The sequence below is a fragment of the Alosa alosa genome, chromosome 1, assembly GCF_017589495.1.
Source record: "Alosa alosa isolate M-15738 ecotype Scorff River chromosome 1, AALO_Geno_1.1, whole genome shotgun sequence".
Lineage (NCBI taxonomy): Eukaryota > Metazoa > Chordata > Actinopteri > Clupeiformes > Clupeidae > Alosa > Alosa alosa.
In genome coordinates this window covers 7,726,427-7,739,938 of record NC_063189.1, presented here as the reverse complement: position 1 = coordinate 7,739,938, position 13,512 = coordinate 7,726,427, and the positions used below count along the sequence as shown (strand labels likewise).

Below are 13,512 nucleotides of genomic sequence, written 5' to 3'. Positions count from 1 at the left end.
TTTGTCGTCCTATTATATGATTGGATGAGAAACCACGTGACTAGTGCATCGTCATTAAAATCCGGCAAAATAGTACTCCCAAAGAGTCAAAGATCATTATAATACGGTAAGTTGATGAACTCTGAGTTACAGCCACCCTCACTTCACGAGACTTATGAATTATTACCAAAGATACTTAAGTTTAACAACTGTAGGCATTGTACCTCTGTGAAGACAGGTGCGCTCGAATCATTTGCTTGTCTTTTAGCAGCCTAACGTGAGCCTAGCTGTTAGGATACAATTTGGGGTCTCTCCCCCCCACCCTCCATCAAGGAATCCCAGAATCAACACCTTAAAATAAAGTTAAGCTAGGCCTATACTATACTTTTATTGTCCTTAATTACCCCTTTAGTCAGTCACACCAAATAAAGGGATTTGTAAGATTAAGGGGTCACACCTTAAAATGGCATTTTAAGGTAAAATTGGGCCTGTTTTACAAATTTAGATTAGATTAGATTCAACTTTATTGTCGTTGTGCAGACAAGTACAGAGGCAACAAAATGCAGTTTGCGTCTAACGACCAGAAGTGCAAAAACGCAGAAAAGTGCGATGTTATAGGCGGGCGGTGTAGTAACAGTATAATACATAGTGCAGTGTAGACAGGGCCTAGTGTAGGCTACAATTAAGAAAGTGGTATGGTTACAGTAATAAAAATTCAATATAAATATGTGCAATGTATTAGCAGTAGCCTTATAAGCAGGGGTGTAGTGGTAAAATAAGAGGTGGGTATGAATTCTGTGATCAGGCATTCAGAACATGTTTGATGATGGTGGAGGTTATTGTCGAATGTTTAAAACAATCAATGGTATTGAAAGTGTTGTGAATCAGAATCATTTCTGTAAATGTACATACTGCGTACTTCTTATGGTCATTCGTGATTTTTGTACCCATGTGTACCCTGTGTGTGTTTTTGGTCTGTATGCAGTGTATCCATTGTTTATCCTTGAATGATTAGAATTCAATGAAAGCCTGTCTAGAGGCCTTTTGCTTATCACCAGGTGTGAAACGTTAATGTTTGTAGAAACAGCATGTGTCCAGGCCTCTAAAGAACTTCCCAGGAAATGGGGTAGTTTTAATTAAAAGACAATAGAAGCTGACCAGACTTGATGGCACCAAAAGGCCACATCCCCTTCCACCACACCTTTACATTGCATATTCATACTAGAGGTCACTCCTTCTCTTTGTGTGTAACTTAAAGGGACACCAGGCAACGTTTTCGTGTTGATTAATCATCTTCGTAAGTCAGTATATGGTTAAATGACTCATTATGGGGCGAATAAAAGCTCTCTCGCCCGCCCCTACTGCCTGTAGGAAGAATATCCCACTTGCAAGTTCGGTGTATCCTACCCGCCGACCGAAGCAGGATCAGTTTACAGCACATATCTCAATTACTGCTACGCAATTACAGCTATATCTCAATTATTTTTCAGCCTACAGGGGTGTCATATTAAACAAGAATATGATTTTAAATGGTAATATTGAAAATGTTTCAATGCTCTACCTTTTTCAGCTATATATTAAATTCAATGTGTTTTAATACAGAGCAAATGCAATACAGGATTATGAACCATCTCCATGGCATGGAGGAAGATGGGACATGTCTTATCTGGTGTTTTATCTCATCTGCAGGTTATATGCTTTCAGAAAATATATAGTTAAGGGTGTTTAATCTGATTTCAGACAATATAAGTCAACATGTATCCACTTTATACTAGATTTGCCTATACAGAATAGAGGGCAATGTATTGTTCATGGCATGGAGGAAAATGGGACATGTCTTATATCTGGTGTTATATCTCATCTGCAGGTTATATGCTTTCAGAAAATATAAAGTTTAGGATGTTTAATTTGTTTCCCCTGGACTGTACATACCAAAATGTATCAGCTGCACACTAGATCCGCCTATACAGAATAGATTATGTATTATGCAAAGTGTGGTGGAAGATGGGAATATAAGTTGATTGATGTTATATTTCATGTACAGGGTATATATGCTTTTATAATATATATAGTTCTGGCAGTTCTATGACTTTAGTGAACCATAACCCATGCATAGGCATGCATTATATATTTGTGTGCATCAAATACATGTTGGCATCTATCATAAGGAGGAGCTAATTAAACTTAATATTAAACTATATCAGAAATAATTACTATATCATTATTCATCATCATCCATCATCCTCCTGTCTTGCAGAAATGCACACAGTTACAGCGGATAACTTTAAAAAGCTGTGAAGCTTACTAGCCGATTCAGTTGGAGGGAGACGTTCTGGAGTCACAAATAATGAGGCAAGGACAACCTTCCTACTCGGGGTGTTGTGCCGTAATGTTGTATGAGAGTCTGTGGACTTCCAACCAAAAAGTACAGCCATCACTTGGTATCTTAACCTTCTAACACTGTTCCGGTCAAAAATGACTGATGTACACATTCCCTGTACCATAAATATGTCATTTTTTTCATCAGATTGCCTCAAGATCTTATGATATCCTTCACAAAAGGCGTTTGAACACATAGAATTGATTAGGACTACTTCCTTTGAATTTTAAGTGATTTATTCAACTTAGAAACACTTTTTTTGTTCACGGTCAAAAATGACCGCCATAGGAAATGATTGGGAAAGAGTATCATTTTCATCCAGGAGATAAAAGACATCTCTCCACACACTCCTACAACTTACCACCAATGTTCCCACACACATGCATGCATGCACACACACCCACACCCACACACACACACACACAAACAGACACACATAAAGCACACACACATGTACACCCACTCACAGACACACACACACACACACACACTCAGTACATGTTGTCAGTTCATGTTGTCATGTTGCCACTCGTGCGTGTGAACCACCAATGTTCGCACACATATGCATTCACGCACATACAGAAACACAACCACCCACACACACACACAAACAGACACACACACACATGTACACACACACACATACACACACACGCACACACACACACACACACACACAGTTTATGTTGTCAGTTCATGTTGCCACTTGTGCATGTGAATCACCAATGTTCACACACACATGCATGCACGCACACACAGAAACACCCCCACACACACACAAACAGACACATACACACACATGTGCACACACACACACACACACACATACACACAGTTCATGTTGTCAGTTCATGTTGTCATGTTGCCACATGTGCATGTGAACTACCATTGTTTGCACACACATACATGTATGCACACACAGAAACACTCACACCCACACAAACACACACACACACACATTTACACTCTCTCTCTCACACACACACACACACACAGTTCATGTTGTCATGTTTCCACTGTGCATGTGAACCACCAGTGAGTGTTTGCACACATTCACGCACATACAGAAACACACACACCCACACACACAAACACACATGTTGTAGATGTTAATTATCTAATAAGGTTCTGTTTACAATAAATGTTCTATTAAATAATACTTTTTGTCATGGTATTGGTATTTAAGAGCAGTTAAAACTGTCCGGTCAAATTTGACCGTGAACAGTAAATTAAGGAGGGTAGCAACGAACAGTGTTTAAAGGTTAATTCACCAATCACCTCTGTTGTCTGATTGGGAGTAGTGAAGGCATAGTGAAGGCATAGTGAACACATGACTGAAGGAAACAATCTCCTCTTCTGGAATGCTGTCTTTTGCTGACACCAAAGATCCTAGAGATTAAAATTGACATGATATTTCAACTTCATTCACAAAATGTTGTGTTTAATGTTGACATGTCGATTTTTAACGACATGTTGGGGCTGGCTTCTCATCATGGCAAAAATATTTGTCTTCTTCATGTGTGGCCCTAATAGTCTGTCGTATGTATGTGACTGAACTGACAGAAAGTCGTGAGAAAAAAGTAGAATGAAATTATGTCTATCGTTCTCTATGCTTTAAGTAGACTGAATTGGCAGCATGGTTGGAAAGTTGTGGAAAAAGAGGGACTAATTACAATTCAATAGATTATAATTAATTCATGACCTCTTGTTATGCCACAACCATCTTTTTAGGGTGGCATGATTTAATGAAGGATTGTGTGACATATATGAATCAGTGACCTCTAAATCTGATTAAACACGAAAAACACTTTCCTAGGCTGAATAATGCGTCTGATATAGCCAAAATTAGCTTCTGGTGGCCATCTTGAAAATTACAAGTCTTTGAAAATGATGAACTGATACTTCAGCCTGACATATATGAATCAGTGACCTCTAAATATGATTAAACACGAAAAACACTTTCCTAGGTTGAATATGCTTCAGATATCCCAAATTAGCTTCTCGTGGCCATCTTGGACGGTATCTTAAAAATGACCCCTTTACTGGGGTCAGATTTTACTAGATTTTTAATATGTTATTAAGTACATCTAAAGGTATCATAATCAGTTGAAAAACCTTTTGTATCAATTTTGAGGTTAAATACCCTTCTATTTATCGTAAACCTGAGACCTTCTCTTAAATTTATTACCCTTCTATTTATCGTAAACCTGAGACCTTCTCTCTTCAAACACAGTGTCTGAAGCAGAACATTTTTATTTGGTGTAACATGTTTGGCTGAGAAACAAACCATGTGACTTGTGCATCAACTCTGACAAGATATCTGGCCAGTGGTGTCTTGCAGTCACACATCACAAGCCCTAGAAATTATTACACAGTCATAAGACATCTCTCAGTGAAAACAGGTGTCGTTTGTTATCTTTTAGTACATTCTGTAGATTCCCCGATCAGGGTATGGTTTAAACTAGAGAAAGGTGTCTGTTTATATCAACATTTCTACAAATGTCTTGAATTTATTCTGATTGACCAAACATGGTGCCAGTGGCCTACAGTCAAATGCAAATGCCTTTTAATGCACTATATCAATTTACAGATGCAACAATATTGGTCACTATGGAGAGACCTTTGGGGAGCATTTGTCAAAAGTATATTTAGGGCTTTTATTAAGTCTTTAGCAAACAAAGTGAAAGAGGTTACACATGTAGACCTCTTTAGATTTACTCATAGGTCTGTGTGAAAACCTACTATCTTGCTTTTAAAACACCAGTGCCTGATGCATGTGACTAGTGACACATTGCCAGAGTTCCTCATGGCTAGTCTGAGCAGCCACACAGTATGCATTTCCCTTTTCGCTGCCACTCACTCACTCACTCACTCAGTGACCAATAAATTACCAACAAAATGAAGGTTTGTAAGGCAGGGTAATTCCCTTGGCAGATTCCACATAGCCCTGAGGTTTTACAGAGAAAAACAAAATGTCTTTCAGATGCAGGGGAGATAGAGCCAACAAAACCTTAAAATACAAACTGATGACACGACGAATAGCCAAGTATTGTATATATAAATCTTCCCTGCATACATGCTCAGTTCTATTATAACCCCATTTCCAAAAAAAAAAAAAAAAAGTTGTGACTTAAAATGTAAATAAAACCATTACCAATACTTGGTTTTACATTTTAAATAAAACCAAGTACTTAAAATAAATAAAACCAAAATGTTTTGATCTGCAATGTGATGACATAGACAACTAATGAAATGTTGAAATGAATGTTTAAAAGTATACAAGGAACATTTCGCAACTAATTTAACAACAGGATGGGGTATGAGAAGACCATCCCAGAAAAGCAGTCTCTCAGAAGTGATGACCTCACAGTGGTTTCATTCAAAGCCCACGACAATGCTAAATTAAGGGGCCGTTTATACGAGAACGATTGCGAAGGAAGACAACAAAATATTTTATCATAAGTGCCTTTCGTTTACACGGCGACCCCGCCATCGGGGCTTGAAGACGCACAAATCTGAAGACTCCTTCCAGTGTAGAGTTTTGAAGACGACCCGGGTTGCGTCTCCGTCTAAACAGCTAAACCAAAGATCCTTGATTACCTCTCTGGCTAAACTGTCAAATTAGAATGTCTGCGCGTGGCGGACGCCGGGTTCTATCACACCACCACCCAGCGGTCTGGAATGCATATCAATCAATATCACATACTCTTGCGTCTTCATATAAACAAAGATTTCCCCTGAGGATGCTTTCGTCCTAAACGAATAAAAATGAAGACGAGACACCACTTCTGCGTCTTCTCTTTTCATCGTCACCGTATAAACGTCGCCTAAAATGTAAATAGCCAAAGAATGGCTATAAACCCCCTTGATCACCATTTTAATTTTCAAATTCCTGTAGATGATTCAAGTATACTTCAATGTGGACAACCTACTGTATGTTATCGCGGTTGCAGCAGCTTATCACATGGATCCATGTGAGGCTGACCTGTCTCCTGGTTCCGCTCATCAAGCAGACCCAATACAAAAAGACACATTAGAATAGAGGAGCGCATTAGTTGTTGTAAAAGACGTAAAAGAAGTAAAAGAAACTCAGTCAGTTAGTCAGTTTCCAAGTTCTGTAAACATTGCAAGAAACATCACAGACCACTTTTCCCGGGTAATTTGTTGTTTAATTTTGTTGTTTCAGTTCATACAGACACAACAGTTTGTTGTTTCAAATGTTTTACTGTGCTGAGAGGTTGCACCACGGGAACAACTGAGAACACAGACAAGATTAAAAAAAGACAGTTCAAGTTTAATAAAACAAAGACACCAGAATAATCAACAATTTGTATCTCAACAGGTAAACTGACTTTGAAACACATCTGCTATTTGGTTCTTTAGATGTAAACATTTTGTAAATGTACAAGTGGGAAAAAATCTGTCTAGCTTATTTTCGGACCTGTGGAGATTTCAGTAAAACACAGATGTAACATAGGTTGATTCCTCCATTTGAGATCCTTCCTGGTGCCATCCATGGAGAAAAAAAAACGTATAGATATATTCATCTTATGATAAAGAGCCATTGGTCAGCCAAACCACCAAAATGTGTATCTCTCAAGGATAACAATCATGTTATATACTGTACATATAACTAATAAAAAAGAAACCACTAAACTTCAGTTAGTTAAAACTGTGCTTTGTAGTGCATTCAAAGAATTCACGGCTTAAAATCTTTCCTAGTACCAATCAACAAGCTTTCAAAATGATTTCCTTTCAAATCACACATGCAAAGAGATACGTGTTAAGGCTTACTGTAGATTCCTTGCAATACTTAAATGTTTTCTTATTCTTTTAGAAAGGCAGCTTTTTTATGACAAAAAAATAATCTAAGAAATTAATTGGTTTTATTGCTTAAATTTCTATCTAAAATTACAGGTTATAAGGAGAGGGAATACTGTGGTTAGGTAGATGCATTTGGCTTTTGTGTATGTTTGTGAACAACCATGGGCCCTCAGGTACCTGTGTAGCTTAAAGGGGTGGTTCAGGATTTTGGACATAGGACCTCATTTCCAAGTTAGCAAGTGTGATATTTATCAGTGGAGACCGTTTTCAACACATATCCTCCAGTCCTTCTAGTAATGTGTTGAAAACGGTCTGATAAATATCACACTTGCTTACTTGGAAATGAGGTCCTATGTCCAAAATCCTGAACCACCCCTTTAATACACATTATATATCTCTTGATCGTTTCAAAAAGGCTTTGAATACCATCAACAATACATTGGCTTTGGGCTGGTAGTTCACATTTACAGTCTTCCAGATGAATGTTACCATAAAGGAAACTGGGTGTTGATTTAGTCAGCCATGACAATCCCATGACCCTGACTCATGTCTTTCAAAATAGGGAGGGTAAATTGGCATAGTGCTCTCAGTAACAAGTAACAATGACCACACCTATATCCCTTCGAAAATCTCTAAAACAAAATCCACATACAAAGTCATGAAATACGCCTCGAGACTTTTTTCTCTGAGACTGTACAAAGGCTCAAGGCACTTTATGAATATCTCACCTTCTCTCAACCCTAATCACTTGCTCAGGCCTCCAGGCAACTAAAATGACCAAATTCTATGCAGATCTGACTAAACTACCTCAATCAGGTATTTTAGTCTGTTTATTACCATTATTCTAAATTCGAAATTTTATTTACCAAAAGTGCTGCAATAATTCAGATGAAATCTTGAGGACAAGTATTTTTAACACCTGTCCTGTATTAAGCACCAAAAATGGTCATTAGATGACTATTCGTAATCCAAACTTTCACATGTGACATAAATGAAGCTCAATAGTTCTATAAAACTGACTGACTGTATTTTTATATAACTCAACACAGATCAAGACAGGCCACCTACTGCAACAAAGTTAAGATCAACCGGTGTGGTGTACCCTCTTTGTCAGAGAGAAATTAGACTTTTCTGGCCACAAATGTAATCCAAAGAGAATGGGGGACACACTTCTCATGATGCTTCAAAAACTGCCTGTTTCCATGGTGGTCATGCAAAGCTACTAGGCAGTAGACCTAAATAAACAAAAACATCCTCTTCAGGGTATATAACACAAATGAATGGATATCTACAAAATATGGCAGCATTTGTTTCTGAGTAGCGTTAGATTATACGCATATTAAAAAAGGTGGGTGGGTGGGGCGGGGTGTTGGTCGACACATGTGAAACTACCGTCATTCACCCTTTTCACATCTTCATGAAATGTAAGGAGTTCACTACTAAGGTGAACAAAAAACATCACATGTATCAACCGGTGTGTCCACAGACACACACAAATGCACACACTCAAAAACCCACAGCAGTGTCAGAGTTCAAATATACATTTCATTCTAAAGCTGAAGCATTCTCTTCTCCTCAGTCTCATCCATTCACCAAACTGTCCCATCCATGCCCGTTTCATTCACATAGTAAGTCAAGTCTAGCTTAATGGCACATAATCAAGCTTTTACGGAATAGGAAAACAAACAAGCCCCAAGACGGAGCACAAAAGACATAGAACTGTCAGTCTTTCGGAAAAAGTAACATACTGTATGATAACAGTTCTCTCTCTGTAAAAAAAAACAAATGCCTGCAACTGTATTTTCTATGACAACAGAGTACCTCAGCCAGCACACATGCTAGGATTATTGCTGCGGCTGCTTTTGTCTAAAATAGAACATGATGGGCTGGAATAAAAGCCACACATTTATCTTCACATTCACTCTCTCTCTTTTTGTCTACAGATAACTATGTTCAGACTTTCTTTTGTGCTTTGTCACTATTTCTTTGCCAACATAAGAGATTTTGCTATGAACTCTTAGCTACTGAATTACTGTGCACTTTGCCATGCTTGTGTGGGCCACCCCTCTCAAATGCTAGGTACCGTGTTCATCTTGGCTGCGGCGCAAGCACTGGGTAGGTGAGCATTACATTCAGCGAGTCGTTGTGCTGGACGAGGGAGGTGTGCCTGTAGTGAAGCACCAGGTTTCTGAGGGAGCTGTACAGGTTGTAAGGCTCGGCGAACCCGTAGCCCGTAGCAGTCTTGTAAATCACGCAGTGTTTCACCTCACCATCCATCCTGCAGGAGGGGAGAAGCAAACACACAAGAGTCACTTAAGGGCAGATCAGGCCCTTCTGTGTGTGTGTGTGTGTGTGTGTGTGTGTGTGTCAGAGTTTCCGCTAGAAAAAAATGGTGCCGGTCAAAGTGACCGGCAGAGGTTTCGTTTTCCGGACATTTTGATGATATGCCGGTCAAATACACAAGGATACAAGGATACAAGGAAGTTTATTGTCACATGCATATAGTTACTGGAAGTAAGAAATGCAGTGAAATTATGTCTGGTGTCAGCCTATTTGTGCATTTATGGGGGGGGTAAAAAGTGTAGTAGAAGAGGGGATTAAGTGGCAAGGGCCATTTAGTAGATTAAGTGGCAAGGGCTGCATAAGAAAGGTGGGGGAGGATTGGGATTGGGGGCACCAACAAGGAGCACCCAAGAGCAACAGGGGCAAGGAAAAGCTCCCTTACCAAGGAAGAAACCTTGGGCAGATCCACGGCTCAAGGGGCTAACCCAACTGCCAGGGGTCTTGGTGTGTGTGTTGGGAGGATGACAAGGGAGATGGGATAGTGTGCTGTGTATGTGGGGAGAGGGCAGTGTGCAATATGTGTGTTGGAGAAGCTTCCTCATGAGACAATGTGCTGTGTATTGGGGGTGCGCAGTGTGCTGTAAGTATGTTGGGGATGTGTGTTGGAGAAGCTTCCTGATTAAATAATGTGCTGAGTACTGTATGTATGATAGCAGAGTACTGTATGTATGATGTATGTGAGTGATGACAGTGAAGATGTGTGTGTGGGCGGGACGGGAGTGGAGCAGTGACTGTGTGTGTGTGTGTGCAGTGTGTGTGTGGGTAGGTGGGGGCAGTGTGCTGTTAGTATGTAGAGGATGTGTGTTGGAGAAGATCCTGAAGACAATGTGCTGTGTATGTAGGGGGGGGGGCAGTGTGCAGCAAGTATGTAGAGGAGGGTTACTGTAGCAAGCAGTGTGCTGTATGTATGTGTAATATCCTTTTACACATTAATAAATATCCTATTATCCCTTCTTAATTAGTTAAATTGAGGAAAACTGGAGACAGGCTATGTAGCTTAAAGAATGACATAATCAGGCTGTATAAAATGCAACATGTTTATTAGCCTAACTTAAACATGCCTAACAAGATCTAGCCAGTATCTTTTCAGACAGCAAGAGTCCGCTTCGTTCGTTGTTTTAAATAGGCTACGTTGTTTGTTGCTGCTACCCACGTTATCTCCAGTGGTTCCACTGTTTAACTTGCACAGATGCGCACACACAAGAAAGAGTGCTCACACCACTACCCCCTAATGCTATGCCTCTTCATTTGATAACAATAAATTAAGAAATGTTTCCTATTCTGGGAAATGTTTAGTTTTTTTTTCTTTTCGGCCGGTTCAATGATACCGTTTAATTGTGCCAGAAATTATCCATGGACCAGTGTCGCCTCGTCGAGGAGGCCCTAGCCCTGCAGATCATAGACAGAGAACGATAGGCCTACTGTATGCTTTGGGTAAAGAACACTTTGCATGTCCAGTGTACACGGAGAATGACAGTGTCTTGAGCGGCCGCACCCTCGCGAACTCCACTTCCAATGTCACTGATTCCGACAGATCGCCCGCACTTCTGCTTTTATCTGGTGGTGGTGGAGTTGACCGGACATTTGAGGCTTCAGACGTTATCAATTTATCATCATCCATCGCGTCTGGCCTAAAACTTTTAAGGCTAGTCTGCTTGGGCCTGGCCATGTTTGAACCGCCTCACTCATTTGTTCTTTGTTTAACATGGACATTTTAAGCGTGCGCTTCCTATTTGAAATGCTATGCGTGTTGTTTAATAGCTTACTTTTCAAACGGTAGAGCCTGTTCATTTAAACACATAGCTAGAGGACGTACAATATAGGCTTACATATTAAGGCTTATTCTCAAATTCAGATTGCGTTAGGGGATGGGATTATTAGCCAATTTCAATCGGACAATTTGACCGGAGAGATTAAATTTTTTTAATATTTCATTTTTTTTCCGGCCAATGGAAACCCTGGTGTGTGTGTGTGTGTGTGATGGAGAATGTTGTTTACTTTTCTCTGATAACCTGCAACCTTCAAGCAGTGGAATGTCCGAATTTCTACTGACTTCCTGGTTGACTTCCCCTCCACTGCACAGGTGCAATTTGATGCAGAGACAAAGGAGAACTACAGTGCCGCTTACACGTGACCAGACGTGACCAGACGTGACCAGACGGAGTACAGACTGATTAACTGACAAGTGTCAGCCTGGTGCTTGACTTACACAACTGAGCAAGCGAGCGAGCCCTTCTGTGTCTGACTCTCGCGGATCAGGAAGGTTCCATCACACTTGCCCCGAAGCAGCTCCTCTGCGTACGAGCGTTTGATGTCCCCCACGTACCAGGTGCGCTCATCCTGGTGAGGCTGGTCGTCCTCGTCATCCACCAACGAGTAAAAGCTGAGTGCATGACAGGGAACAAGGGTGAGCAAATCATACAGGTCACCCAAACTGACAAGAAATACGACAAGAGTGAGAGTGGCTGTGGTAAAGAACATCCCCACAGGAAAACAACACAGGAAATATATGTATATATATATATATATAGAGAGAGAGAGAGAGAGAGGCAGATAGCAAGAAGAGGCACTCACTCCTCAGTTTCATTCCTGATCCCAAGCCACTCGTTGATCCTCCTCTGTCTTGCGCCTTTCTGCGTGAGCCAACTATGAGACCAAGAGAACACATCATCAAGATCATCAGCATCCATGGGAAATGACATGACCCTGTACCTGTCAAGCAGCTGGTAAGGTCAAGTTTACACTACATGACTTTCAAAGTTGTCCAAACACTCTACAGTTCACACTACTCAACTGGTTTTCAGTTTCAAAGCCTTTCAGTGAGCCACTTGGATCAAGACTTTGAAAAATATAGACATAGCAAAATCTGTAGGCGACTGTAAAATCATGTAGTGCAGTGGTCCCAAATTCCCAGCCCACCGGGCTAAATCTGGCCAGCAACACAGCTTCTTGCGGGCCCCTTGATTTGTTGTTGATTTATATTTGTAATGATATTCGGTCTGCATATGAATTTTGAGATCGCTTTCCTATTTGCTTCTTAAGAATGCCCAGAATTTGTCTACATAGGTTTGGGACTGCAGTTGGATAGACTATGGTCAATTACATCAACGCTTTTGTAGGTTGGCCTGGCGTAGCCGGACTCAAATTGTTATCAGAATTTCCCGAACTCAAATTTTGTGGGTGGGTTAAATTTGGGCTGGCTTCCTAACTATAAATCAGCCAATCAAAAGAGCTTACCACAAAGTAATCGAGTATTTCTTTCAAATATGTGATAGTTGGGGTGTAGGTAGTTTGAGTTTGAGAGTGACCCCTGGTGTAGTGTGAACTAGGCATAAGGCTTGGGTCATGCTATGCATGCATACCAGGGCAAAGCATTACACAAATACACATAAACCTCCCATTTACACTAGTGTGTTTGGGTGAGCAAAGGCCAAGAGCCTCTTACACCAGGTACTGGTCCCGTAGCTTCCTCAGCTGCATCAGGTCAGGCTTCAGGCTGTTCATCTTCTTGTCGATCTCCCGGTAGTCCGTCGCCTGTTTCTTCAGGTCCTGCTCCAGCTTCATCTTGCTCTCATGAATCTCTGTCACTCTGGACTTCAGCTTCTCAGAGTTGCTCTGAATTCTGAAGGAGAAACAGAACAGAGATGTTCCTGAAACTTCTTCCTGACACAGCAACAATGGTAATTGCGAGAGACATGCAAACAGAATGGCAACCGACAGCACGTGTATATGTTAAACTTTAACTGTTACTTACTTTGACCTCAAAGTCACAAGCTTCTACCAAGATGATGAACTGAATTGTCAGTGTTATATTGTAAATGCGTTATCATCAGCAGAACCCACCTTTGGATCTCCTTTTCATTGCCATCACACATCAGCTTCTCGATGGTCTCTCTGCTGAAGCGCTCTTGGGTCTCACACTGTTCCTCAAAGATTTTGATGGTTTCGTTGAAGGCCTCAATGGCTGTACGCTTCATCTGAAGCTC

At 40.5% G+C, this 13,512-nt stretch overlaps 1 protein-coding gene across 2 annotated transcripts in view; it reads right to left on the bottom strand.

Moving 5' to 3' along the window:
* Nucleotides 1–8,342: 8,342 nt before the first annotated feature.
* Nucleotides 8,343–13,512, bottom strand: part of pik3r2 (phosphoinositide-3-kinase, regulatory subunit 2 (beta)) — a 31,835-nt gene continuing 26,665 nt past the window's right edge. For both annotated transcript variants that reach the window (XM_048254546.1, XM_048254553.1), the window contains exons 12-16: nucleotides 13,370–13,512; nucleotides 12,972–13,148; nucleotides 12,101–12,172; nucleotides 11,736–11,909; nucleotides 8,343–9,461 (exon numbers count right to left, since the gene is read on the bottom strand). In XM_048254546.1, coding sequence (XP_048110503.1) covers nucleotides 9,272–9,461; nucleotides 11,736–11,909; nucleotides 12,101–12,172; nucleotides 12,972–13,148; nucleotides 13,370–13,512 — 756 coding nt within the window. In that variant the 3' untranslated portion in view covers nucleotides 8,343–9,271. The remainder of the gene's footprint in view (nucleotides 9,462–11,735; nucleotides 11,910–12,100; nucleotides 12,173–12,971; nucleotides 13,149–13,369) is intronic.